At 35.4% G+C, this 21,244-nt stretch overlaps 1 protein-coding gene across 2 annotated transcripts; it reads left to right on the top strand.

Annotated features, from left to right (window-relative positions):
- The first annotated feature begins 282 nt into the window (after nucleotides 1-282).
- On the top strand, nucleotides 283-20,780 carry CHORDC1 (cysteine and histidine rich domain containing 1). 2 transcript variants are annotated; one of them, XM_036080684.2, is made up of 11 exons: nucleotides 285-512; nucleotides 3,959-4,008; nucleotides 7,833-7,889; nucleotides 8,809-8,966; nucleotides 11,215-11,318; nucleotides 11,904-11,962; nucleotides 15,624-15,694; nucleotides 16,471-16,576; nucleotides 18,457-18,576; nucleotides 19,005-19,067; nucleotides 19,330-20,780. In XM_036080684.2, the coding sequence occupies exons 1-11, from the start codon at nucleotides 449-451 to the stop codon at nucleotides 19,474-19,476; spliced, it is 999 nt and encodes a 332-aa protein (XP_035936577.1). In that variant the 5' UTR covers nucleotides 285-448; the 3' UTR covers nucleotides 19,477-20,780. The 2 variants fall into 2 exon arrangements, with proteins under 2 accessions (XP_035936578.1, XP_035936577.1); XM_036080685.2 differs by lacking the exon at nucleotides 18,457-18,576 and having other exon boundaries at nucleotides 283-512.
- The last annotated feature ends 464 nt before the right edge of the window (nucleotides 20,781-21,244 follow it).

The raw sequence follows: 21,244 nt of genomic DNA, 5'->3' as shown, positions 1-21,244 counted from the left end.
CCTGTTTATAGTTAAGTCTCAAAAGCAAGGCGAAGGCTGCAGTGCTGGGGCCCAGCCGGCAGGGCGGCCGCTTGGCTGCAAGAGCTACCCAGTGACGAATTCTGGACAGAGCACGTCAGTCCGTCGGATATGCCATGGCTTTCTGCTTTTAGGGCTTCTCCTCTTCAAATATCCCGCGCCACCGCCAAGCCTTGCCGCCAGCCTCAGGAGCCCGACCCACAGCGGCCCCGCCGCCGCCGGGCCTCCTGCCGCTCCCTCCGCCTCTTCCCATCTGCTCTGCGCCTGCGCGACCGGAAAATTCGCGAAGGTTCCTGAAGCTGAACCGGCCGTTTCCGGAAGCCGGCAGCCGCCTCAGCCGTCAGACCGGTGGTTGCGGCACTGGGGTTGTATGCGCAGCATCTAGCTCTTCACTGGGTTTGGACCCGACCTTTAACGGTGGGGAAAGAAAATGGCCTTGCTGTGCTACAACCGGGGCTGCGGGCAGCGCTTCGATCCCGAGACCAACTCCGACGGTAAGAAAAACGCGCCGCCAGCCCTTCCTCCCCTTTCCACCTCAGCCGGGGGACGCCCTTGGGCCCAAGGGCGTCCCGGGGTCCGCCCGCGAGCCGTCGCCGCGCTGCCCCGGTCTGGGTCCCTCCGGGCCGCCCGAGCGCTCGGCAGAGGCGGCCCACCCTCTCCCCGCAGCCGCGCAGCCCCACGGACCCACGCTCCGGTCCCACGTGTTTCCCGGCCGTCCGCTCACTCGCCGATTCGCCTGGAATTCAGAACCTCTTTCTCCCTTCCCTGCCCCCCTCCGCTCCGTGTCTTTGGGGGAGCAAAAGTTAACCGGGTGCTACAGGGCTCGCTTAGCGGCGGGTGTGCGCGTGTCTGAGTGAGGCAGACGAAGACGATGGGAGGGTTGGGCAGCGGGCGAGTTATTTTAGCGTTTAAGTTCGGCTCGTTGAATTAGTAGAGAAGTTTATTTTTCTGAAAGTCTTGTTTTTCCGCGTGTTCAGTCCCCCAACTGTTACAAAGTTACTTTTTTTTTTTTTTTAAAGTGTCCTGGGTCAGGAAAATTGCTCTGTGTCTTTACACTAAGTTTTGATGTTATCTGGCGGGATGGATGGTGCATTTGTTACCCTTGTCTTACTTAGTAACGTTATTTGTTGCGTAGTTTTGCTGTGGTCCTCCCGTTTTAACAACGTGCCATCTTCAGGATAAAGTCATTGTTCCTACGTGTACAGTTAAGGATGTAAAGTGAAAGTGACTAGACTAAGTGAACAATCAGTTTGAATTTTGAATGGTGAATGGGGTAAAGGGAGTTGGTTTCTTGAATATTGTGGGAAATGACACCACTTTGTCAAATTCAGCTAGCAATTACTGTTTTCTATACGCCAGACATTGATCTATCACTTACTACATCATCTATTTAATCTTCACAACACCTCTATGAAGTAGGTATTATTAGACGTATTTTATAGAGAAGCCGGGTTCAACATGGTAGCAGCATGGTTCCTGCATTGTGAAGGAAATTAAAATTTGTGCCTTTTAAAATCTTTTCCACCCCTGAGTTGTCTGAAGTACTTACTTAGTGCACAGGTATTGAATTGGTGACATAATTTAAAATGATAAGACTATTGGCAGGATTCAATGGATAAAGTAGAATCCAGTCTTTCAGTCTTTGTACAATATTCATGTTTCTGTCCTTGACATTTTTATGATATTAATATGAAGTTACTCAGAAAATTGTGAGATTTCAGTGGATGACAGAATCGAAGAAAAGAGGTTTTAAAGCCTTTGCTTTTGGTAACGTATGTAAAAAGTAAATTGCCTTAGTGTCTGCTATATTTTACTTGAATATTAAATAAAGGGAAAGACTGAGGCTTTGTTGCCTACGACAATTAATGCCCCAAAGTAAATATGTTTGTTTATAGAATGTTCTGTACCAGCCTGAAATTATGAGGGAGATACAGCCAGTTTTTGGAAGTCAGCAGCAAGTGTGTGTGTGTGTGTGTGTGTGTGTGTGTGTGTGTGATGGTATAATGCCTAGGAAAGAGATGGGAGTGGGGGGAGTGGGAAAGTGAGAGGAGTAGACATTCAAGGATTGTGTTATCAGTACTAAATTCAGCAGGGAGCTTCAATAAGGGGGTAGAAAGTTTAGTTGCTTTAGCAAAATGGGGGTTAGAAACTTAACTCCAAGTAAGTTGTTTCAATGGTAAGTTAAGAAAATGGAGATAGGAAGTAGAAAATAAGAGCTAATAGGAAACTGTGAACTTGGTTAGGAGAAAGTTTTTTGGAATGGGAGAGGTTTGACCTTTGAATGGACAAAAATAAGCCTTCCTTCTAAGCTGATACCAGGTTTTAGTTTGAAACACAAGCTAACAATGTTTATGGAAGACACAGTTTGTATCTTTCACATATTAAATAGTTATTCTGGAAAAAACACCTCTTCAGTTTTTTATTTAATCCATATGTGTGTGTGTGTATATATATATATACGTATATATATATATAGTATATAGAAACTGAATCAGCTACTAAGAGGCAGAGCCAGAATTTGAGCCAGGGTCACAACCCAGTATGACAAGCCCTTGGCTCTTAACTGCTACAACGTTACCCATAAAATACAACTTTGAGCTAAACTGGTAAACCTGAAAAAGGCTAGAGAGGAAAATAACCATCTGCTTGTTATTTACATTTGAAAGCAGTGGTTTTCAAATTTTGTTGCTACTAGTTGTAGGGTTGAGACCTGACTCATTCCTACCGCCATTCTGCCCAAACTGACCATTATGATGATTATGCCTCTTAGTGTGTTATGCATTATATATTTTATGCCTCTGACTATATGTAAGTTTGATGTTTGAAAATACTCTATTTGTTCTCTTTTTAATTCTGTTCTCAACTTCATAGCCCTCTGCATCTTCATTTCTACTTTGAATCTCCTTTTTCAGCCCTTAATTCCATTACTTCCCTGAATTAATAGTTTCTTCTTATTCCATGGGTTTACTTACTGTACCATGAAAATACCTGACACTTTCTTGCTCTATTAGCCTAACATAGTATCTGTGTAACACCTGGTTGCTAAGGAAACATACTAGCTATTAATATGGGGTAGGAAGATTTCTGTAAGAACCAGGAATTAATCATTTTAAGGCAACACCAGGAATCAGAGGTTGTGGCCAATTAAAAGCTAAACAGACAATAAAAGGTGGGGCAAAGTAGCCTTATAAGAAAATTGCACAGATGTGGAGCCGACCAGTTTTTTCTAAGCTCATGGTTGTGTCTAGTCAGAAAATAGTTTTTTATTATCTGATTTTTTAAAATGTAACACTTCATATTGCAAACTGTATTAAGCTCATTTTCATAAGAGTTAGTGAAAATTGATGGTGTAATGGGGAGTGGCAGAGAAATACAGAGTAACAATCAGTGGCAACCCTGAAAATAGACTGTAGAACTTAAACATCTATTTAATGAGGTTTGTATCTAGCTATTGACACCTGTCTAGGAAAGTTAAATTAGGAATTAGATATTAACATCAGTTTTTAATATTTTGAACCTGTCCTTCTAAAAAGTGTTCTTATGTGCATTGATCCACAGATTGCCCAAGAGATTCTCTAAAAAGATATTTTAGAAGTTTGATAGTATTTTTGTAAATAGAATTGGAAGGTGATAAAATCGTGGAACTTGAAGTTTTGGTACTAAACCAGTTTAACTACAAAGATTAAAGGAATAGAATACAATTTGTTATACTTGCAGTATTCTGTATTATTTTTATCTACAGCTATCATACTCTTGAATTAGAATTTTAACTATTGATATTGTAATGCAGTACATCGGATGCTAGCATTTGTGAGTTTTTAAGGAAAAGCAGAGTATTACCTGCATTTGGAAAAGGGATTAAATGTTAACACCTGAAAAAAATGATTTTTTTTTCTTCATAATAAGGTGTATTTTTTCCCCTTTCTTTGTTTTTGACCAGATGCTTGCACATATCACCCAGGTGTTCCAGTCTTTCATGATGCCTTAAAGGTAAGAACTTGGTATATTTCAGTCTCTTCATATTTGTACATAAAATTTAGAGGTGTAATATTGAATCTTTATTTTCTCATCTTTTTTTCTCAGCTTGTGACTTTTTGCTTTCTTAATGACCACTTTGGGGTGCTTTAAGCAAGTACTCCATTAAAGGCAAAGACAGTAGATGGTGATCTTAAGGTCTTTCTCAGTTATAAAATTATGTTATTTCCATTCCAACTCCCATTTTCTGTACTCTTCATTTCTTTTTAATCTTGAGGGGAATTGAAAGCAGTGTATTGAATCTTAGTTTCTTAATCTATCAGGCAGCTACTGTATAATAAGAGCGGCTCTGAATTTTAGGAAAGATTGTTATAAACAGTAAAGAGTGCCAAACTGTTTGAGACACCACCTGTTTTCCACCTGTACTTCCTTGGTGTTCTGGAGAGTTAGAGAAATAATAAAATGTTGTTTGACCAGGTTTTTCTTGGTGTGTTTATTGATCTTTTACAATTTATGATAATATGGTAACATTTATCTCAAAAGATAATGTGTATCTCTTTTTCTTTTATTATGTTATGTTAATCACCATACAGTACATCATTAGTTTTTGATGTAGTGTTCCATGATTCATTGTGTATAACACCCAGTGCTCCATGCAGAACGTGCCCTCCTTAATTTCCATCACCGGGCTAACCCATTCCCGAACCCACTCCCCTCTAGAACCCTCAGTTTGTTTCTCTGAGTCCATCGTCTCTCATGGTTCATCTCCCCCTGCGATTTCCCCCCCTTCATTTTCCCTTCCGTCTCCTAATGTCCTCCATTCTGTTCCTTATGTTCCACAAATAAGTGAAACCGTGTGATAATTGACTTTCTCTGCTTGACTTTCACTTAGCATAATCTCCTCCAGTCCCATCCATGTTGATGCAAAACTTGGGTATTCATCCTTTCTGATGGCTGAGTAATATTCCATTGTATATATGGACCACATCTTCTTTATCCATTCGTCTGTTCAAGGGCATCTCGGCTCTTTCCACAGTTTGGCTGTTGTGGACATTGCTGCTATGAACACTGGGGTGCATATGGCCCTTCTTTTCACTACATCTGTATCTTTGGGGTAAATACCCAGTAGTGCAATTGCTGGGTCATAGGGTAGCTCTATTTTTAACTTTTTGAGGAACCACCACACTGTTTTCCAAAGTGGCTGTACCAACTTGCATTCCCACCAACAGTGTAAGAGGGTTCCCCTTTCTCCACAACTTCTCTAACATTTGTGGTTTCTTGCCTTGTCAATTTTTGCCATTCTGACTGGTGTAAGGTGGTATCTCATTGTGGTTTTGATTTGGATTTCCCTGATGGCTAATGATGATGAACATTTTTTCGTGTGTCTGTTAACCATTTGTATGTCTTCTTTGGAGAAGTGTCAGTTCATGTCTTCTGCCCATTTTTCGACTTGATTATTTGTTTAATGTGTATCTCAAAAGAAAATGTTGCAGTGTGGCTGCCATGGTTTTAGGTGTTGGTACTTTGTTTTTAGGAACATAAGCAGTCTTACATGTTTAAGTATTGTTGATGCCTTTTGAATTTCTAATTATACCTTCCAAGGAGTAGTTGTGGACCCTTTTTGGTATTTAACTGTTAGATGGCCAAGTGTTAATAAAGATGTGTAAGCAGATAACAAGTTTATGTTAGTCTGGTTAGTTCTAAGTGAGGAAAACAGAACAACCATTTGATAGGGCAAGTTGAGAGATGACTCTTCTCACATCTTTTTAGCTGCTTTACAAACTTTTTGGGGGGTGGAAACTGTGGTTCCGTGGGTATATTTACTTTTGCAGAAGAGTGAGGGGATTTTATCTTTCCTGGACTGCCATTTATTCTGTTTATTTTTCTTACGTATGTTTTTCTTCTTCTTCTCCTATGATATATTTCTATCTCCTAACCATAGACGTATTTCACCTTTGTCTTTAGCTTCCTATTTTCTCTCATTTAGTTCATGCATTTCTGTCCTTAAACGTCATCTCTGTGCTAGTGGCCTCTGCAGAATATTTCCATTTTATTTGCGACTGCAAACCGGTTTTTAAAGTGAACTCGTGCTCTAAAAATAGCCTGCATTTCAACTTTGCTGCTGCTAGTAATGATACCACAAACTTTCTAGTCATTCAGTCCATTGCTTTTTTTTTTTTTTTACTACCCAGCTGTTAATCACCCTGTTGAATTAATCTTAAGGATTTCACTTTGAAGTATTTTTGTTTCTCTTTTCCAATTCTGTTTATTATTGTCTCTATAAACATTTCTTGAAGACCTGTACTTTTTAAGACTATTGGGTTTCACACCGCAAATATGTAGACAGACAAAATAGGTAAATCAGTGTAATGTCTACTGTTGCTGGTTTAATTGGCAAATAAGAAGTTAAACATTGCATATACGAAAGAAAGAACATTTTAATATTCAAATTAGAAGTGGCATAGACGGAGAAGAGAGACAATCCTTCTTAAGAAATGACAACCTTATACTCACATACTTAAATTTATCTTTCATTTTTTAAAAAGATTTTGAGAGAGAGAGAGAGAGACCCGCATGCATGCGCACAAGCGGGGGGGGCGGAGGGGCAGAGGGACTCCCCATTGAGCAGGGAGCCTGATGTGGGACTAGATCCCAGGATCCTGGGATCATGACCTGAGCCAAAGACAGACACTTAACTGACCAAGCCACCTAGGTGCGCTTTCATTTTTTTATTTTACTGAGGACTGCCATAGATCCCAGATTGGCATTTGGGAACAACTAGTATGTATCATGTATGTATCCCAGTATCCCCAGAATATCTGCCGTAATTCTTTATATATGATTAAGACGATAAAGCTTTTTCTTGTACAGAGTAACTTTTCTGATGACTGTATTATCAATGCTAACTAATATTATATTTTAAGGTTATAGTAGGTTTTCATCTATACATCTCAATTCAGAATAAAAGAATTCAGTTTCAAAATAAAGGAAAATTTAAATTATAGCGTATTTAACATTTTCTTTAAAATAATTTTGTAAGAAAGTAGTGTGAAAACAATCACTACCAAATTCTTCATATAGTGTATTGAGAAAAGCAGTGAGGCCCAGATGGATATGTGCAAATCCTAGCCTTTAGTCTAATTTAGGACATCCCAAGTCTTGAAACTGCCGCATTTTTATTTTCTTATTCTTTATACTACACTGAAATTACAGATGACAGCTAAAAGCCATTTTTTGGTAAGCCACTTGATATTTTGTTTAGAAATCACACACAGCATTGCAATTTCTATATTTTTATGCTTGTCGCTGAAAAGATCATTTAACCTTCAAAGATCTAACAGTCCTTAGGCTACTATGCTAATCAATCTATGTTGTTCTGAAAATAGAATGCTTATTGTTGGGGAACACCTACAGTGAATTCTTTAGAAGCTGAATTATAATTAATGTCTCTGACTTACTGGATTTTTAAAGTAAAGCACTTCACTTACTCCCCAGATCCTTTAAAATATATGATATTTTTAGAAATTAGAAAATGTTTGTCTTCTAAAAATCAAGTACTAGTCTTGAAAAAATAAGCGATTTTTATTTCCCTATTTTAAGGTACTTCCTTTTGTGATCAGTCACAACACAAATCACCTTTAACATTGATTAATTAGCTTTTTTTTAAATCAAAAACTAAAGATCATTTCATTTGATTTGATGAATCATTTATAACACTTCACAACTGTGAAATCTATATATGTGCAAGTCACTGCCAGATTCAAGGATATATGCAAGTAGACTCTTAGTGGGCTGTGGTTCTATGCAAATTCAATTTTCAGTCTTTTTCTGTTTCATAGGGTTGGTCTTGCTGTAAGAGAAGAACGACCGATTTTTCTGATTTTTTAAGCATTGCAGTAAGTATTAATTTTTTTCCTAGGTTATCTCCTGAGAAAGTACAAATAATGGGAAGCTCCAGATTTGAGGAGTCTGATTTGGGACATCTGTTGAATGGTCTGTTAATTTGCACATGGAGCCTTTCTTTGCAAGTGGAGTTCACCTCTCTTGACAGCCTTTAATATAAGGAATTTATCCGTTTTAGAGATAAAAGTTTCACGATATTAATTAGCCACCTGTCAATACAGGTTTGTCCTTGATATGAGTAGTCTTTAAAGTACATCAAGAAGGAAGTGGTAGGTAGCTATTTAAGGCATTTCTATAGTGAGGAACAATAGATATTTATCAAATCTAAGATACTTACCAAGATGTACCATTTATTCTGTATACCCTTAAGAAAGAAAACAAAAGCTGTTAAGGAAATGACATGCCATTAAAGTTACGATTTCAGAGATGTTACAATGCATGTTTGACTCACCTGCCAGATTTGACAAATACTCTTATTTTACTTAATCCTCTCAGAAAATATCTTAAGTGCCCTTACCTCCATTTTGAGGAAACTGAAGTTTAAAAAGATTCCCTTGCTCAAGGTCAAATAGCTAATAAGTAGAAGAAGTAGGGCTTAAATCAAGGTCCTTTTGTGTTAATAATTTGTAGACTTCCATGTGAGAGTTCCAGAATTTTACTGTAAAAAAAAGTTTATGCTGCGCTTATAGTATAAGCTGATATTTATGAAGTGTAATTCAAAGACTTCTTTTAAAATACATTAAGATATAAGAACTTATTTACAAATATTGCAAATTTAGAGTTCTGTTTTTAGTTTCTTAGAGTAAGTCTGTGTGGAGAAAGCGAACAGTAGAATTTATTAATAAAGAAAACTAATTTTTCTATCATGGCATGTGAAACAGATGCTAGGATAACTCTTACCTTCCCTAACAGGGCTGTACAAAAGGCAGGCATAATAGTGAGAAGCCACCTGAGCCGGTCAAACCTGAAGTCAAGACGACTGAGAAGAAAGAACTTTCTGAATTGAAACCCAAGTTTCAGGAGCACATCATTCAAGCCCCTAAACCAGTAGAAGCAATAAAAAGGCCAAGGTACCCTTTATACAGTTGTATATTTTTGTCACAAGTGAATAATAGCATTTATTCTTGGTATTTTATGATTTTACATAATACCATTTATAGCTATTATGTAGGTCACCCAACTTTTTATCTATTTGATTTTCTCTTAAGTATACATCCCATTTTTATTCCCCCTTCAACTTGAGGGCATGTACACAGTAAACTTCCATTGCATATTTGTTCATATATCATCATAATATGTCAAAAGCAGAAAAGCCTCCATCTGTCTTGTGACTTGACATGTCTTTTTCACTGTGGCATAGTGAAATTCTAGAAAGGAAGTGTTGTCATAGAATCAGTTTGAGTTGAAAAAGAACTTTAGACACCTTCCTCTTCATTCCTCTGCTGTTTTCTTCAATATTTTCTAGGACATTCCTGACAGAAGGATATTTAGTTTCCTTTCAAATAATTCTAGTGAAGAGGAATTTACTTTTATTTTAAATTAGTCCATTTTATTGTTACTAAGTGTATATTGTTTTGCTCATATTGAGCCAAATTCTGTCTCCTTCATTTGCATATTTTGTCACTAGAACAAGCCTGGTCACTCCTTTTACTTTCAGATACCTGAAAACTGATAATTTTATTATTACTATTAAACTTTTTTATTTATTTGATTTAGATGGCAGATCTGTTAAAGTACTTCTAAAATACCTTTTGCTCATTATGCAGTAGAATTACCCAGATTCTTTGTACTTACCTTCTGGTCAACTAAACTCTGTTTTACATTCTCACACATGCATGTTGGCTGCCACTGTTAAACCAGGCCTCCTTCATTTTGCACTTGAGTATTGTTTTAGAACCAGGATATAAGACTTAGAAAACAGATGGTTTTTGGTCTCAAATATGGCCCAAGTTGGGTTTTTTTTTTTTTTTTTTTTTTTTTTTAAGATTTTATTTATTCATTTGGGAGAGACAGAGAGAGCACAAGCAGGGGGAGAGGCAGAGGCAGAGGGAGAAGCAGGCTCCCTGCTGAGCTGGGAGTCCACTTGGGGCTCTGTCCCCGGACCCTGGGATTGTGATCTGAGCCAAAGGCAGATGCTTAACCATCTGAGCCACCCAGCTGCCCCCTGAGTTGATGTTATTCCCATAATGGACTTAATGGTTTTCATGACTTTTTCTCTTTATTGATCTTAAATAAATTTACAGCATATTGAATAATACTGAACCAATATAAGAAACCTGAGAGACTTTTTGACATTTGTTCATTTAACCAAACTACTTACACTGATTTTTATTCCATCTCCACCTTATTCATAATCATGAGAGACTTTATCAGATGCCTTGCTGGCTGATTTGCCAGTTACAAAAAAAAATTAAGAGGAAAAGACAACTTTGGCATGGCTCATTCTTAAGTATTACAATGGTGTCTACTGTAATTAGCAGTATGAGTTAATATTTACTTTAAATAATGGACTACTAATTGAGAGAAATTTAAGTACTTTTCCATAAATTCATTTGGTAGTATTGTAGAGATTATGGGAATATAGGTTTTTTTTTTTTTTTTTTTTTTTTTAAAGATTTTATTTATTTATTTGAGAGAGAGAATGAGATAGAGAGAGCATGAGAGGGGGGAGGGTCAGAGGGAGAAGCAGGCTCCCTGTTCAGCAGGGAGCCCGATGCGGGACTCGATCCCGGGACTCCAGGATCATGACCTGAGCTGAAGGCAGTCGCTTAACCAACTGAGCCACCCAGGCACCCGGGAATATAGGTTTTTATATACTGTTGTTAATGCTTCCTACATCTTCCTTCAATAGTTGTTTTCATTAAGGATGTGGAATGAATAATTTCTGTTTCTATTGTTGCATTTATTAATATGCTTAATACTTATTGAATGGCTTTAAATATATTGTACGCAGTACACCCACGTGTACTAAGAATCTATAAAAAGCCAAATGCTTTGTGAATCAAGTTTTTCCTATTAAATAGTATTTTACAAATAACTGTAATATGTATCTATACTTTCAAGTTTTAACAGAAAAATTCTGATATTAAAATATTAATACTCAGGCACCTGGATGGCTCACTCAGTTAAGCATCCGACTCTTGATTTTGGATTAGGTCACGATCTCAGGGTTGTGAGATCAAGCCCTGAGTCGGGCTCCACACTCAGCAGGGAGTTTGATTCTTAGTGTATTTATTTTTACTAAATATATATATATATATATATTTTTTTTTTTTTTTGGTATATCAATAATGGTAATAAAATTTAAAAATTCTCCAGCCCAGATGAACCAATGACAAAATTGGAATTAAAAATATCTGCTTCCCTAAAACAAGCACTTGATAAACTTAAACTATCCTCGGGGAATGAAGAAAATAAGAAAGGTAAGATTTTATTTTGTATTTTTTTTTCTGTACAATTAACCAGTTATCTAAAAGAGACCACAGTATGGTTCATGAATATAGATATGAAAAGGTAGCACATTATAGTAAAGAATTTATTTTTGTTTTCTAAATACCAATAATACCACAAAATGAATTGGTGGTTTATTCCATAATGTCTTTGTTAAAATGTCTTTATTTTTAATGTTTCATTGTGCGTAATAGAAAATATACTCAGTATATTCTGACCTACACTCAATACCATGGAGGAAAGTAGTTACCCCTTTCATGATTTCTCTTTTATAGGGTTAAGATGTTGGATATTGTATTGCATTATAGAATAGAAATGTGTCATATACCATTTGGGGACATGGGGAAAACTTAATCACAATAATTCTTATCAGTTTTTTAAATATATTCCCTGAAAGGTCACGTAGAACACTTAATAACTTAAAATTGTTCTCAAATATCAGTGTTTTTTAGATTTAGTATTTTTTCAAATACTTGTTTTATGAAAGAGGTTATTTAAGAATGACACTAAAGTATTTATTTTAATGTTTCTAATTTGATTTTCTTTTCTTGTTTTAGAAGAGGACAGTGATGAAATTAAGATTGGGACCTCATGTAAAAATGGAGGGTGTTCAAAGGTATATACTGTAAAATTTGTGTTGTGTCATGGAAGTAGAATTGTAATTTTTGAAGAAGAGGGTGCAATTTACTGATTCAGTTCAACAAACATTTGGGTGCCTATTATGTGTTGGTCAGTGTGCTATGGACTAGGGCTGTGAACATGGATAAGAGACTCTGTCTCTGATGAACATCATATCTGACAGAATCATGGAATAAATAATTCTAATTCAGTCAGTATTTACTGAGCACTTACTGTATGCCAGACAGTGTTTGGGGGGCTGGAAACACAGTATCAAGTAAGCAAAAATTTCTGCTGTTGTGGAGCTGATAGTTTAATTTAGGGAGAAGGATAACACATAGGCAATTAAATACTATGAATTTAGGTAGATACGAAGAAAATACAGTAAACAAGGAGATAAAGCTATTAAAAAGAAGGCTGTCAGGAAAGCCCTTTGGGAAGTGACACTAAATCAGAAATCTAAATAATGTAGCAAGTGAGTTATGTAAACCTCCACGTTGATAGGGGAGCAGTATGTGTAGAGCCTTTCAAGCTTGGCTTTTCAAGAAATTATGAGAAAAGTCAGTGGGGCTTGGTCATGGGTGTGAAATATGAAAGGTAGGGGTAAGTGAGGTAGACAAGATTATGGTGGTCCTTACAGGGCACATTGAGGGGTTTGGGCTTTTTTTCGTATAATGGGAAGACATTCTCTGTTTTAAGGAGGGGTTCTAAAAAGACCTCTTTGACTGATAACCTGGCAAATATAATGGGGCACTGGGGATTTGGAGGAAGGAAAACCAGCTAGGATGCAATTGTGGAAGAGCAGGCAGTGGGATTGGAGCTTATTTTTTAGAAGTGGTTAAATACGGGATCTACGCGAACATCTGAGGATTTTTCCTACCCATCTGTGTGAAATTGCATGCCCTCCAGCATCTCCACTCCCAACTGTCCTTTTTTCTTCAGGACACTAAACCCCTTATAACATGCTACTTCTTTTGCATATGTATTTTGCTTATGATCTAATTTTCCCTTCCCTTCCTCCACTCATATGAGGTTTACAAGGACAGAATTTTTTTTGTTGTTGTTTGCTGTATCTTAAATGCTTAGAACAGTGCCTGCCTGGCTCCTGACAAATCATGCAGAATGAATACTATTTGGAAGTATTAGCAGAACTTGCTAATGAACTTTAAGTGGAGGGGACTTGGGGCTCCAGCAGCTAGGTGACTGGTGACACCATTAACCAAGAAGGAAAAAACAGGGTTTGGGGAACAAGGTTTGTAATTTTCCCTCATGTTAAGTTTGAGATCACCTTGCTTATTTAGGGATGGAAATGGAAATGGATTTACATGTATATAAGGTAGAAGTAGTAGATAGAAGAGAGTGACTGAGTACTGGGGTGGAGGTGCAGGAAGATCAGAGAGAGACAATTTCAGATGGATTTTGAAACATGAATGTCAATTCCGTAAATGGACAAAAAGGGAAAGGATTCCTCAAGCAGAGGTGATAGCCGTATACAGCAAACAAGAAACGGTTAATAATGTATAAAATTTGTTGGTGTGGAGACTAAAAGAGAGAAGTAGGGACCAGATCTTTAAAGGCTTTTATAGTGCTCGAAAGTTAGATCTCACATGATGTAGTTTAGAGAGGCCATTATTTGATCTTTTTCATTGAAATATAACATCAAAAAGTATACAGATGTAAGTAAATTTATAGCTCAAGGGATTTTCACAAAGCAGAGCCCTCCTTATACCTTCTCCCATTTATTATTTCCTCCCAAAAGTAACCATGTTTTTCTATCAAGATAGAGTAGTTTTGCCTATTTTTGAGCTTAATGTGAATAGAATCGTAGACCAGGTATTCTTGCACCTGTCTTCCTTGGCTTAAGGAAATGTGTGTTAGAGTTATCTTTGTTGCACATAGCCATAGTTTGTTCATTTTCATTGTTTTAAAATGTGCTGCTGTGTGAATGTTGCCAGTCAGCTTACCTTTTTATTATCCTCTAACTTTTTTTGTTTAATGCTACTATGAACATTTTTGTGCCTGACTTTTGGGACACGTGGATACATTTCTATTAGGTATATGACTAGAAATGGAATTGCCAGATCATTGTGTGTCTATGTCCAGCTTTAACAGATACTTCCTCATAGTTTTTGAAGATGGTTGTATTTGCACATCTGCCAGCAGTATATGAGGCTGATTCCATTTGTTCTGCACCTTGGTAACATTTTATAGTATCAGTCTTCTATATTTTAGCCATTCTGGTTAGTGTGTAGTGTTCCCATTGTGATTTTAATTTGCACATTCCTGATGATGAGGTTGAGTACTTTTCTGTATGTTTATTGGTCCCTTGGATATTCTCTTTTGTGAAATGTCCGAAATCTTTTACGTATTTTTCTATCAGTTGGCTTTTTCTTACTGATTTTAGGAATTCTTTTTATTTTTTAACCAGAGAGAGACACTATACATTTTCACTGTCTTAATAATGACTTGTGATAAACAGAGGCTGTTTAATTTTAATGAAACCCAATTTGTCCATTTTGTTTGGCTACTGTTCTTCATATTCTTTTTAAGAAGTTTGCCTACTTGAAGGCCATGAATATTTTCTCATATGTAGAGGCATGTTTAAAATATACAAACCACCTGGAACTGATAACTGTGTAAGGTGTGAGGTAGATGTAATTAAAGAACTATTACAAGAGAGTGATAGATGTTTTAGTTAGAGAGTAGAGTACAGAAATGGAAGGTAGAGAAAAGAGAATCTGTTAGTATAGTCTTATTGTCTAAAATCTGCTAGTGATCATGAGGAAGGTGAGCAAATTAAACTGATATTTTCAAACTAAATTGACAGGATTTCATGATAGAAAACATGGATATGGTGCCATCAAATAAGGTAGGAAGAAGAGTAGGAGTTGAGGGGGCAATAGTGATAAAAAATCAGAATCTAACATAACTGATTTTTATGAGCTTATGGAATCTCTTTAGGAGATGTACACAGGCAGTACTTTGGATTTACCAAAAGTAAATACACAGAATTTTATTTTCTATACTTGTAGGTGGTTGCTATAAATACCAAAGTAAAAAATATACTACTGGCTGCATCTGTGTTTTATTAACATAACTTTTTGTGAATTCATCTGTAGAGCCTTCACCTACAGCAGCAATGGGGCCCGGATCTTCCAGACAAACCCTGGATATATTTATAGGTCTGCAGCTCATTTTACCCTTCCTAGGGATAAGAAGTCAACAGCACTGTAGAACTTCCAGAATTGCTTTATTAATTTGTAATACCCACACAGAGTTTCCTGTACACATAAATCATGCTGTAACTGTATTTCCATTGAGAATACTAATCCCTTGGTTTCAATATCGTCCTATAAATTTAAATACCTGAGTATGCTTGAATTGTGACCTCGTACCTGAAAGTCTGAAAGCATCTTAATAGATCCCATTGCCTACTTTTGTATTTGCCTTTTTCACAGGGAACTAAAACTTAAGCGTATCTAAAAAGGAATCATTTTTCATTCCTTATTGGAATGGCCTGGGGTGAATTTATGAATATTCTAGGTAATTGCTATTTCTTGAGCATTTTCATAGTTCTTAGAGGTCACCAGTTCTACAAATGTTTATGAAATATGACATTGAGATGTGAAGCTAATTTTTTCTTCTTTTTTCTCTTTTAGACATACCAGGGTCCACAGAGTCTAGAAGAAGTCTGTGTATATCATTCTGGAGTACCTATTTTTCATGAAGGGTAACTTATACATGACTAATTAAAACTTCATGGTAGAGGTTAGAAAAGTTAATATGCCTATAAACATTATTTGCCATGCAGCATTATTAGGTATTTTACTTACATTGTCATATAATCTTTAGAATAACCTAGAATATGGGCTTTGTCTTTTTACATATGAGAAAACTGAAACAGTTATTACAGTGGAGTGGCCATTGTGATTCAAACCTCATGTTTTTCCTTATTCCCTTATTTTTCAATGGGTGGTTACTCTTACTTAGTTTGAAGGACTGTTCTGTGCATTGCTGGACAGTTAGAATTTTTGGCCCTGGGGCACTAAGACACCAATACTGTGTCATCCAAGAAAATCCACACTTTCTGCAGCCCTCACTGAGATCTAGCCCCTCTTCCGTACTGTGCTGTGGTTTATAGAAATGCAGTACCATGTTAAAATCTTCCAGTCTGTATCACTTTTTGGGAGCTTTATGAGGAAACTGGAATTATTAGTGAAAATAGTGAAAATTATTAGTGAAAAAAACTATTAGTGAAAAGTGGATTTGGAATTTTGTGATGGTTTTAAGCATCTTTACTGAGGAGCTCCAGAATTGCTACAATAAATGCCATTCTGGTTTTAAAATGATTAGTCTTCTGAAAGTTTTAACTGTTTAGTAACTTAGACACTTTGTAGAATACTAACGTTGCACACATTTATCTTTTAAAATCACACTGTCACTGTACTTTTGGACTTAAGTGGTTGTAAGATTTTATTTCTGAAGTTTTTCTATGATAATTTAAAGGATGAAATACTGGAGCTGTTGTAGAAAAAAAACTTCTGATTTCAATACATTCTTAGCCCAAGAGGGCTGTACAACAGGGAAACACATGTGGACTAAAAAGGATGCTGTAAGTAACATTTTCATAATAACATATTGGGATATATTTATCTGTCATTTTTTTTTTAAGATTTAAGATTATTCTGTCTTCAGAAACTTAAAAAAAAAAAAAAGTTTTTCTGTCTCTCATACAGTAAAGGTTTGATGTGCCTAAAAATTAGAATTGAGTCAAGCTCCCAGAGCACTGTCTTTGATCCCAAGTAGCCATTGTGTATGATGATGCAAATATAGAGGCTTTTGTGAAATACTAAAGCCTCTGCCAAATTTGAAGCATGTGTTTCTGTAATTCCGTAGGATCTTCCCACTTTTTGTTTTTTTAAAATCATTTTTCTACTCCTTCAATGTTATTAATCACTTAGACCTTGGATTCTCTTCTGGCCACTTAAAACTTCATGCAACCATTTACAATGCAAAATCACTCCACCTAGCGGCCAAAGAGAAGGATGGCAAACTTGTTCCAATTGTCTTGAATGCCTCTGCTTGCTTCGGGGTAGTTTATCAAAACAAAAAAGCTTTGGTTCCAGCTTCACTGGATAGCTTTTTAAAAAGACATAGGCTATGCAAATAAGTGTCCAGAATCCCATTAAATTGTAAGAAGGCAAGCAATTTATTGCTCAGTAAGTGCATCTTAGCTATTGTAATGTATTTTATAATGTATTCGTTTTATGTGCTATATTGGCAATAACAACCCCACTAACAACAGACCTTTTCACTATATGTGTCTTTTAACTTATAAAATAATTGTAAATTTTCAGATTGCTTTAGGGATTCATTCTACATTTAAGTATTCTATAGTTTCTGATTTTTAATAACATGCTTTGGTATTATAAATATGTCCTTCAAGTTATAATTCATCTGCCACAAAACTTGCACGAATGTTTTATTAACAAAAAGACTTAGTAAAGTCTCCCTGTATTTTCTCCAGGGACCAAAATTTTGGAAGTTTTAGCTTAAGAAAATAAAATGTTGTTTTCTATAATATGCAGAAGTTTTCAGAGTATAACCCTTGATGAAATAATGTTTTGTTATATTTTAATGCGTACACCTATCAAGTATTAAGTGTCTGAGCTAGTAGCTAAGGGCAAAAAATGTAAGTGATGTAAGTGATTTAAATTCTATTAGCATATTTATACCAAAATGTAAATACTGCATTTTCAACAGTAGTGTCTCACAGTTTCCTGCATTATGTAACTAAGTTGCTCTCGTAAATTTACAAAACAAATCAGAATTTGTCTCTTTTTTAAATAGTCCTTGATAAAGCAATGTTCCACTGGTAGGTAATAGTTATTTCTATAATAATAACCAAAACATTACTTCCACAAATTACCACTTTTTTCTTCATTTTACTTTTAGAGGAAAATAAACTATTCTCTAATAGATAGCAGATAGCTGTAAGTAGTCACTTAGTTCCAATTTGTAGAAATTGGAAATTTCAATTTGTAGTCAGATTCCAACTTACAGAAAATAAGTGGAAGATTTCTATGCATGAGGTTAAGATGTTTTCTGGATTATTTCACTAAGCAAATATTTTAGTCTTCATAGAACGTTTTTATGACTGTGCTTAGTGGATTTCAGAAATGTTAAAATAGGATAAAATTTAGTAGGAGTTCTTTCAGTGTATATTAATGCTATGGCCCTTAAAGAAAAAAATCAAATGGAAGAATAAGCGTGTTCTCCAGCCATAAGACTATAAAGGTTATCTTTATTGTGATACAGTTTATTGTTTAAACCTTCATTAGCTGGGAATTTTTGAAGTTGTTTGCCCTTAAAAACATTAAGGCCTCAGTTGCACACGGTAATTTTTTTTTTTTTTAATTATTTGGCTCAGATTCCTCTTTTTTTGAGAGGTTATGTGGCACTTGGTAAATTCATAAGGTTTTTCTTTCATAGGGGAAAAAAGTTGTTCCATGTAGACATGACTGGCATCAGACTGGGGGTGAGGTCACCATTTCAGTATATGCTAAAAATTCACTTCCAGAACTTAGCCAAGTAGAAGCAAATAGTACATTGGTAAGTACACTAAATATCTTTGAGAAAAAATTGTCTTCATACATTATTCTCTATATTAATGTATTATAAATACTGTGTTTGGGTCGATTTTAAGATTTTTTAATCTTTTCCATTTGGAAAAAATGCTTGAAATTACTGTCAGAAACTATTTTAAATGAAAATTTCTGCATAATAGAATTATTTCTGAAGCATTCTAGAGATACTATAGTAGCTTAGATTTATCAAATAATACAATACCTCGTTCTCAATATGAAATGGCAAGTTAAATTTTCTTTTCTGTTAATGATTTCCTCAAAAAAAATACACAATATTGGAAGTTTGTTGAAATAGCTTAAATGATTTATATCAGTATCTTATTTTTATAATCATTGTTTTAAATCCTATTCCTTCAGTTTGGATCTGATCAGTTAACTTTCTGTGTTTTTCAGTTAAATGTGCACATTGTATTTGAAGGAGAGAAGGAATTTCATCAAAATGTGAAATTATGGGGTGTAAGTATCAATGAATCCAGAATTTTTTCTAATACTTTTTTAAAAAACCCAATTTGTACAGTAAAAAGACCGTACTTTAGAAACCAATGATGCAAAGCAGGAATATAACTTACCATTAATTCTTTTAAAAACTTTAAATCTGGGTATAAAAATGGCCTTAGAAGCTCGGAGTTGTGGTTATGAGCATAGACAAGACCAATATTTTCCCCTAAGACTTAAAAAACAACATCAAGGCTTACCGTTATTCTCTGCTATGTTGCAGGTGATTGATGTAACAAGAAGTTATGTAACTATGACTGCAACAAAGATTGAGATCACCATGAGAAAAGCTGAAGCTATGCAATGGGCAAGCCTTGAACTGCCTGTTACCAAAAAGCAGGAAAAACAAAAAGAAGAAACAACAGAATGAGATGACAGGGAAAGAAAGTTATTGCCTATTTCAGAATTCTTACTATGTGGTAAAATGGTGGCTTGCTGCTGTCCTCTTTTGTTGTCGTTGTTGTTGTTGCTGTTGTTGAATCTGGCAGTTCAGGGTCAACGGTAGGTTCTTAAAAGCCAAAGTCAGTTTATCTTTTCGTGCCTCCCATCTTCTTTTTGAGTTACCTAAGTTTGATTATTCATTTCTCCTCACTTGGCAGAACTGTAGTTATGTCCTATACTTGAAAAGCTAGAAAGTAGCTCATAAACAGTTACAGTATTTCTTGGTATAATACTATGTTTAGCAGAGAAGGGTAAAAAAACATTTGTTCACATCTCTTTTCTATTATCCCATAATTAGTAAAACAAGATGGAATGTCAGATTTTTAATTAGTTTTTTCATTAGTTTGTGTTCCTATAATACTTGAAAATCTTTAAGAAGGAGATGAAGCTCTGCATTGTTTTATCCTCGGGAAGGTTACTTTTTCTAGGAGGAATAATTCTGAGGTAGTGTAGTAGCTAGTTAAAGGGGAATATATGCATTGAATAACAAATTGGAATTTGTTTACAGCTAATTAAATTAAAACATATCAGCACCTATATTACTTGCCAAGTGCTATGATTTAAATGTATAGAAAACATTATAAATAAGAGTAGAGAGGTATCAATTTGGTTAAAATTTGCTGTTTTATTAAGACTAAGCAATAATGTTAAACATCTCTTTCCTGATTATTTTATAAGGTGTTTGTATGGTGTTATGACTAAATTGTACCTGATTCATAACCTACACCCTCTTAAAATCTTTAATTAGTTACATGTAAAGAGAAATTTATATATATGTTATAATTTTATATATATATATTATATATATATATAAATATCTGGCCTCCCTGATGGAAAACTGTATGTATAAAACCATAGATTTAAAGGCTTATGGAAATACATTACGGCATCAAAAAATGAAATATTTAAGCTTTGCTTTATGAGAAATATCTATTACATGTTAAATAAAATAGCTGAATTCTTTTGGAGTTTTGTTTTAGGCTTTCATGAACAGCTTGACAATTCTAGGTGATACAATGTTGATTATATATTATACTTCATTAGGTACAGGTATCAGAGACTTAGATTGTTTATGCTAATTGAACCCATTAAAGATAGTTTACTTTTTGAGGCAATGCAGAGCTCACCAAGAAAACTAAAATTAAGAAATGTTTTGAAGGCCAAAACTTTGGCAGGACTTAAGAAATTTGGGTATGAATTATGCTAATGTAGATTAAAATAATTATTTCCCAAGCCCCTTGAGTGTTTTTTTTATTCTTATAACGAAAATTTGCATAAGTACAGTTTTAGAAGTATAGGTTAATAAAGAGTATGTCTCACTCAACTATCCTTTTAGCAAATAACTACTAAAGGTAGTTAATTATTAAATGATTTAGCTCTGTTACAAATAAAGACATAAAAAATCTGGCAACTGGGCTTGCATGACACATGGTATTTTAATGACATGCCATGTAAACATTTTAGTACAATTGGGCCAAAATAGAGTATGTAAGTTTCTAGTACTTGGGGTTGTATTTAAATTTTTAAAAATTATCTTTCATAATTTAAAGACCTGGGTTCATTTGGAGACATAAAATCTTGTTTATTGTTTAGGGGAGAGGTTGATACTTGATTTGATTTGAAGTAATGATTAATACACCTTTTTTAATGTTTTCTTCTTGAGACTTTTTTTCCCCTGAGCAGTGTCTTAATGTGTT

This window comes from Halichoerus grypus, chromosome 11 (assembly GCF_964656455.1).
Source record: "Halichoerus grypus chromosome 11, mHalGry1.hap1.1, whole genome shotgun sequence".
Classification (NCBI taxonomy): Eukaryota; Metazoa; Chordata; class Mammalia; order Carnivora; family Phocidae; genus Halichoerus; species Halichoerus grypus.
Note: the sequence above shows the minus strand (reverse complement) of the source record. Positions and strands in the feature narration are given on the sequence as shown.

What these genes read in the sequence shown, in the direction of transcription:
- CHORDC1 (XM_036080684.2), top strand. Translation starts at nt 449, where the DNA reads ATGGCCTTGCTGTGCTACAACCGGGGCTGCGGGCAGCGCTTCGATCCC. An exon ending in CTGATTTTTTAAGCATTGCA is followed by an intron (nt 7,890 to 8,808) that starts GTAAGTATTAAT and finishes CTTCCCTAACAG; the next exon opens with GGCTGTACAAAAGGCAGGCA. An exon ending in TAGAAGCAAATAGTACATTG is followed by an intron (nt 18,577 to 19,004) that starts GTAAGTACACTA and finishes TGTGTTTTTCAG; the next exon opens with TTAAATGTGCACATTGTATT.